Genomic DNA, 8086 nt, shown 5'->3' with positions numbered 1-8086 from the left:
TGAGAAGGAGGATTTTAAATTCTATTGTATACAGAATTGATAAGATCAGCAATAGACTATGATAGTGTGGTTAATGTTCAGCAGCTATTAAGTCACTTAAAAAGTTAGAGTATATACAGACACAAGCTTTAAGATTAATTGCAGGAGCATTAAAAACAACATCTATTATAGCTTTGCAAGTTGAAACTGGAGAAATGCCTGGAAATCAGGACAACTATCGCTTAATTAGTGAGTTAGTTTACAGGGTCATGGTCCAGATCATCCTACAAAAGAAACACTGCAGCCATTTGGGAAAGGGAGAAGAGACAAACAGGAAGGTTTGGATGGATAGAAGGGAAAAAACTAAGAGAACTTAAATTAGATCAAACTAAATGTAGTCCAACTCTACCGCTACCGCTCCCTGGATCATACCTGAAACTACAGTGGATGTGACATGGTTAGAAAAGAAAACGGAAGGCAATATTTATTATAAAATGATACTGGAATATGTTAGTAGTTATGGTTATATTCAAATATATACAGATTCATGTAAAAGTGTGAGTAATAGGCTAGGTATTGCATTCTATGTTCCAGAGTTCAAAGTAAATAGGAGAGTAAATAATGAATTGTCAGTATATACAGCAGAATTATTACCAATATTATTAGCATTACAATGGATAGAGGAAGTGAGACCATTAAGATCAATTATATGTTCAGATTTGAGTTCAGCTTTAGTCAGTATACAAAATCATAGTTTGGTAAGTAGATCAGACATTTTAATTGAAATACAGCAAGTTATATCAAGTTCAAATGATGTTATATTTATTTGGGTGCTAGCACATATAGGGATTAAAGGAAATGAAATTGTAGACAAGATTGCTAAGGAAGCATCACAAAATAAAACCATTGTTATGATGATTAACTTAAGTAACACAGAAAATAAGAGTATCATTAAAAAAAGGATGAAGAAAAGGTGGCAAAAACAATGGGAAGAGGAAAGGAGACGAAGATGGTTTTATAGGATTCAACGGAAAGTCAGAGAAATGAGGATAGCAGAAGGAAGCAGAAGAGAGGAAACAGTTATTTCAAGACTTAGATTTGGCCATACAGGATTAAATAATACATTATTCAAAATAAGGAAACATATATCAGGCAAATGTGAATTTTGTGGACAAGACGAAACAGTAGAACATGTAGTGATGTATTGTAAGAAGTATGAAGAAGCAGAAAGGAAGAATTTGGTTAGAGACCTAAATAAGGAGAAAGTAAAATTGAATTTGATAGATATTATGCAGAAAAGGACAAAGAAATGTTATCAATATTTATTTAAATATGTAATATTAACAGGAATAATTATGAGGATTTAGTATATTTTTAGTAATAATATATATAAGTAATATTATAGATAGAGGTATATAAATAAATAAATAAATAAATAAATAAATAAATAAATAAATAAATAAATAAATAAATAGAGGCATCTTTATGAATAGGGCCATTCTGATTCACACTCCTCGCCAGTAGGTGGCGGTAATGCGCACCGAAAAGATATTTGCCAACCACCATTAAACGCAACAAGACAAGCAAGCATCACTGTCCTGTAATCCCCAACTCCACCGCCTCCGTGGAGGCGGTAGTGAGGAACTTTTGACATTTTTCGAACCCCGCTAAAAAAAGAAGGTTAAGGCGGAAGTGACGTGAAACGTTGTTATGGGCTTTCATATGTAAGTCCGTGAAATCCAAATACATGTTAATTTTTTTTCAGATTGAAGGTAAGTGAGAGTTTATCGTCACATCTAAAGCTACTCCTAAAGTTGTACTGTCAGTGTTTTTAATGCAGCTTGCCGCATTTTGCTGCAATGCTAACATGCTAGAGAGAACTAGCCAGCATTAGCCACCACGCTTGACTCTGCTTTAGATGTTCATTGCAAACAAATGTTATTTAAACCTATTCCGCTGCAGTTGCATTGAGGATGTTTTTTTTACTATAATTGCAGTATAAAGACCACTTTGAATACAGCGTGAAGGACCAAAAAAAAATGAGCACACAGGTAATAAATTACTTTAAATAGCTTCATATAATTGTGAGATATACGACAAAGGTTTACTCTGATTTTGCTTTCATTTACAGTACAGCATCCTGTTCAAGCAGGAACATGGTGAGTTATGTTGACTAAATCGCCACCGCCTCTGTTTTTCTTGGTTTTTTTTTTCCCCATTTAAGTTCTGTTGAAAATTTTAATGATTGGTGTGCATAATAAAAATTTTTGTAAGGTCTATTTTGCATAAAATGTCTTGCAAGAGAATAATTATTTAAGGTGCACTGTTTTTCTGTCATTTTAGTGTCATAAGCTCAAGCAGACAGTGAACGTGCTTTTGCTCATTATTGAAAATTAGGTAATAATGAGCAAAATGAAAGGTTTTAGAAGCAATGTGTTCAACCAATCGTTTGGTTAAACAAACTAATTTGCCAGTGTTTTTACCCAATCTGTATTTGTAAAAGGGCAAACCAATACCAATTGTTCACATTGGCCAAATAACTGGTTAAATAGCAACTTTCAAAAGCCTTAAGCCAAGACTTTAACCAACAACCATTGCATTGGAAGGCAAGGTCTTACAGCTGATGCAACAGCAGAAAATACTAATGTTACAACTGAAATCAGTGGCCTGCTCAGATTCTGATCATTATATTGTTTAATTTAACCAAAGTAGTTTTAACCAACTAGGTTGGTTGGAAAAACAACCAATCTATTCTTAGAATCTATCCAGACTCTACCCAACTGACTGCAACTCTCCTACAAACTCCTACATCTTGACTGAATACTGAGGCTGTTTAAATTCCTGTTTAAGTTTTCGGGCGAGTTGAAGCCCTTCCCAAAGTGGTCACATGATGTTAGCGAAGCTGATTGACACTGTTAAATATCACATCTACTTAAGATATATTTCTGTAAAAAAAAAAATTTTTAAAATTAAAATGGTGACAAACTACTCATTTAATCTCTCAGAAATAACCTGCTCACCCCTTTCCCCAGTTTTATTGACAGTAACAGGATTTTCATTGTGTTTTTTGTATTTTGATGTCTAAACACCTCATAGTTTTCTACCAATGAAAACTCTTCAATGAACTCTGCTATCGACTGCATGGTCTGCTTTGGTAAGCAGCAATGCTGATTAGTTGAACCTGTCTTCATTTAGTTGTCTTAAGGAAGCAAGGCGACCTTTTGGTGAAACACAGTAATCATGACATGTTTGTGCCTAAGTTGAGTCAGAAATGGGCGTCTATGCCTTAACTTTTCGAAGTGAGTTTTTATGAACTTACCCTCCACATCTTTTTTGTAGTGATGGGTCCAACAACTGTGATGCGTTGGTGCATGCGTCCAGCCCATATGTATCGGTGTATATGTCGGAGTTGTTTCTAACTGACTGACGGTGTTTAAAAACGTCTCTGTCAACATGATCAATAATTTAGGAGCATCCTAAAGGAGCAGGAATGCTTCAGCCAGCCGTTGAGTTTTTATTTTAATTTTCTTGTTGTTTCATCATTTTCCTCTCAGTTGTCACTCAACTTATCTAAATAAAATTTCATTTCAAACTGACACAGTTTACTTACTATTTTAACCGTACTTATTGTTTTTAGATAACGATTTAAATTCTTAGCCCACAAGTGTCCTCATTCACCTTTTCCCCTAAATGATCAGGTTATGATATGTGTTTACATTATTTATTGGCTGCAACTAAAAATATCAAATATATTTTCAATTTAAACATAGATATGGAATAATACAATATAACCTACTATCACTTGTAGTAGGTCATCAAATAAATTCAGTTTAGTCCGTCCAATAAGCTGCCTGTAGTGTCTTTAAATGTCCAGCAGGTGTCAGTATTCTGTGAGCGGTATCAACGCAGCGTCAATGCACTTTGGCAATGTGTTAAAACACTTCAAAATGCCTCGTCACTACGGTTTGTTTCATCATTTGTCAGAGAAAGAAGTCAAAAGGAAAAACTGATTTTGTTTTGTTTATATCTACAGAGGGGTGATCTATCTGAGTCTGTTTCTCTGTTGAATTTTATTTTTTTTTTACTTCTGATCCTTGTTTCCCAACAGCTCATGATGATGCCATCTGGACAGCAGCTTGGGGCAAAAGTGAAGCGGATGGCTCAGAAACAATCATCACTGGTTCACTAGATGATCTGGTCAAAGTCTGGAAATGGTGAAAAGCTCTTCGTTTTTTCAGTACTGATATCAATAATTACAGTCTCTTTCCTGCCTTCCTCCCTCCCTTCCTTCCTTGCATGCTGGGAGTGTGTTGGTGATGGTGAGAATGCATGTGGTGAGTCTGATAGAGAATGAAAGAATCGTTTTTAACTGTTTTTTTCCCAATCTTTTCTTTTTCCGTGCTATTTTTCCAATATTATAAGATTGCTAAGATATCCTAACTCTGGTTTGACTTGTGGGACCTAATGTTGGCATCTCATTGTCCCTGCAGGTCAGACGAGAAGCTGGAGCTGCTGTGGACTCTGGAGGGCCACCAGCTGGGAGTCGTGTCTGTAGACATCAGTCACAACGGAGCCATCGCTGCCTCCAGCTCCCTGGACGCACACATCCGTCTGTGGGACCTGGAATCAGGAAAGCAGATTAAGTCCATGGATGCTGGACCAGGTAGGACGGCGTGAGAGGAGCTTGTTGTTGCCTTAGTTTTATATTTTACTCTCACTACATTCCTTTTTTTTTGTGTTGGTGGTATTTAGATTAAATACAATGCCTGAGTGCAGTGGTGGCTGGCCAATCCAGGGGGCTAGGGCACCGCCCCACCCAATGACCTTGATTAAGAAGTAAAAAAAAAACAAATTCATATTAAATTACAGAATTGAAATATTTCAAAATGTATTGATACATATTTTTTAGATGTACAAGATAAATATTTTATCTTTAATCTTGGTGACGTATTTCCACAAAAATCTTTGGCCGTAGATTCTCATTAAACGTTGCACACATCTAGTGCGCCCTGAGGTGACAGCAACTGTTGTCACAGATTCAGTGAGGGTGATTAACGGGTCGACCAGGAAGCAAACGTGCAAAGAGAAACTGGACCTGATCAACCAAACATTAAAATGTATCGACAATCCAAAGACTGATGGAGACGGTTCACTCGGTCCATTTCCAGAACCTAGTTTAGCTACAAGGCTTAGCTAACTACATGCAGCGTGGCTAATGCTTTATTCCGCTGCCTTGACTGCCTGCCTCCATTTTCAAATGTCCGGATCTGACCCAGCATGACAGGTATGGCAGATTTAGAGCCCTTTTTAGAATAGAATAGAAAATCACTGTATTGTCCCACAATGGGAAGACTCTGGTGTTTACAGCAGAAAATGGATTTTAGAAAAAATGGTCACGCAAATATGGACCTTAGATTAATGTATAAGAATGACATGATAGTGAAGAGTTAAAAGATTAACAATAAAATACTGTATTATAAAGTGTTTTTACAATATCAAACTGTGCACCCCGAGAATAAATAACCAATATCCAGCTATGGACATTTTTACAGTAACAGATATTTGAAAATAGCAGCAGAGATGTGCAAAATGACAGCTGCATGTTATTTAACTGACTAAGGTAGAAACTATGCAGAATCAGCATGAATGTAACAACTTCTTGAGGTTGTTGGGAACAGTGGTGGTTCTAGAGTCTTCCAGCTGCTGGGAGGAAGGATCTGTGATAACGCTCCCTGGTGCATTTAAGGTGCAGCAGTCTGTCACTGAAGGAGCTGTCCAGTTCAGCACCAGATTCATGCATGGGGTGGGAGACAATATCCAACAGAGATGATCATTTTTTAGGATGCTTTAGAAAAGGCAAAGAAGCATAAGCAATCTGGGATTAACATTCAAAATAATATCATATAGTCTACTTTTTATAGATGTTTTTTAATTTGCATAGTTGCTCTTAAATAAACACATACTCGGATAATATTTTTTATATATTAAAAAATATAAAGCTGACTAATAGCTTCTCCATTATTAAACAGGTAGATATGTTTTTTTTTTAGGTTTGTGACACAATATTGGACCATGCAAAGCACAGATTTACCTTCACAAAGCCTCAGGAGGCCAATACACCCACCACCAGTATACGTTTGATTGGTTTTTGTTATACGTCTATTTTGAATTTATAGCCCCCCCCCCTGGAGAAAACCCCGCCAGTGCCTCAGTGGTATACTGAACAGACATGAAGTTTTCATAGCCTCCTCTCTCTCTCTCTCTCTCTCTCTCTCTCCCTCTCCCTCTGTCATAGTTGATGCGTGGGCTGTGGCCTTCTCTCCAGACTCTAAATATGTTGCCACAGGAAGCCACCTTGGCAAAGTGAACATCTTCGGTGTGGAAAGTGGCAAGAAGGAGTACTCCCTGGACACTCGAGGGAAATTCATCCTGAGTATAGCTTATGTGAGAACACGCTGCTGCATCACCACTCCCTCATGCTTAAGTCTGCCCTTCATTTCCTAATTCCTCATCCATTCAGCCCAGCTTTAGTTTTTTAATTTGCACTCAGGTGGAGAAGTATTTCCATTCTTATTCAAGTTGTGCAATTTTTTTTTTCTTTTTTTCCCACACTGAAATGGTTTTTATCCAAATTAATTTTATTAACAGAGAAAGGAGTTGAGGATGCTCTGGACCAGAAGATGGATTCTATTCAGTTTATCTCTGTAGCACCAACTCAGAATTCATCATCTTAAAGCACTTTACAGAAACACTTTTCTATCTAAGGAAAACCAGCTGATTGCATCGACTCATTGCTATATAAAAAGACGACTCGATTATATGTAAAACCAAGCTCTTAAATATTTATTTTATCAAGAGTAAAAAGTGATTCAAATGAACCTAGGTGATAAATCATCATTAAACGAAACGTACATAGTGACTATGGTTGTTTGAATTCCTCCCTGACTGCCACTGGCATGTTAAAGGCTGCGTTCGGTCTCCTGGGATCTTCTCACTGTGGGAGAATTTCAGAGTGATCATTGTGACTGGCAGTTATCCATTATATATTCAAACGTGTCGCGCAAGAGCTCATGGTGAGAAGAGATGGCAAATCTTCTTCTCAAGATGACAAATAGCAAATCTCCCCATCCCAAACTGAGACAGTAGGTGGTCTCTGACTGGGAGCCGGCATGGCTCTCTGTCCAGCAGATTGAGGAGCAACGGCAACCAGGCTCTCCTGGACCACCAAGAGAACCTACAGGGTTGACTATTTCACTCGATGGTGAGTGGGCAGATGCAATGGAAAGCAGGGAAACAGACAGCGGACCAGCTGGTCATGTGTTTACGAGAGAATTGATTTCCTGTGGGGCGCGGGCCTCTGCCAGGGAAAACCACAGTGGGAAATGTTTAAAGCTCCACAAGGCAAAAACATCGACTTGGACCCTGCCAAAGCTGTCCTATATCTACTATACCTCCGGAGGAGGTAAACTCCAATACCCTGCAGGGCGCCTCTGTTGGGACAGAGTTCTGCATCCCTGGTAGTTGCACAGCCCTGATTGATATAAAATGCTTAGATCCACAGCCTCTGAATCTCCCTCAGGCACAGCAATGATCTGGTACCACCCTGGTGACTGATATGGATCACAACTCAGGTGTTGTCTGTCCTGATGAGCACATGCTTTTCCTCCAGAGAGGGAAGGAAGTGCCTCTGTGCCAGATGGATCGTCTCTGGATGGGCCTGAACTGCCCGCCATCCCAGGGGTGATGCATCGGAAGTCACCAGCCTTGCATCTTTAGGGTACCAGACCAAGGGGGGCCCCGTGCTGCACAGATGCCCTGTCTCCTCAATGACAGAGGAGCACAGATCAACCTGGAGTTACTCTCACTGGGTCCCATGTGGAGGATGTTGAAGCACCGTAAGGGCAAAGATGAAGCAGCGCCAGTGGAGTCAGACTTTAGGCTGCCACCAGCATCCCGAGCAGTCTCAATTAGGGCTGAAAAAGTGCATCAGATAAATCATGAATAATTGATTATTGAAATAATGGTCAACTAATTTAGTAATCAGTTCATCATTAATTGGAGTATATCCATCCATCCATCTTCTTCCGCTTATCCGGGGTCGGGTCGC

At 38.7% G+C, this 8086-nt stretch overlaps 1 protein-coding gene across 1 annotated transcript in view; it reads left to right on the top strand.

Annotated features, from left to right (window-relative positions):
• The first annotated feature begins 1983 nt into the window (after positions 1-1983).
• Positions 1984-8086, top strand: part of wdr61 (WD repeat domain 61) — a 13122-nt gene continuing 7019 nt past the window's right edge. Inside the window, exons 1-5 of the mRNA XM_015398422.1 lie at positions 1984-2030; positions 2111-2138; positions 4088-4193; positions 4470-4642; positions 6275-6423. Of these exons, the coding sequence (XP_015253908.1) occupies positions 2019-2030; positions 2111-2138; positions 4088-4193; positions 4470-4642; positions 6275-6423 (468 nt within the window). The 5' untranslated portion in view covers positions 1984-2018. The remainder of the gene's footprint in view (positions 2031-2110; positions 2139-4087; positions 4194-4469; positions 4643-6274; positions 6424-8086) is intronic.

The sequence above is a fragment of the Cyprinodon variegatus genome, unplaced genomic scaffold, assembly GCF_000732505.1.
Source record: "Cyprinodon variegatus isolate N-32 unplaced genomic scaffold, C_variegatus-1.0 Scaffold934, whole genome shotgun sequence".
In the NCBI taxonomy this organism is placed as follows: Eukaryota; Metazoa; Chordata; class Actinopteri; order Cyprinodontiformes; family Cyprinodontidae; genus Cyprinodon; species Cyprinodon variegatus.
This window is presented reverse-complemented; position numbering and strand designations above follow the sequence as displayed.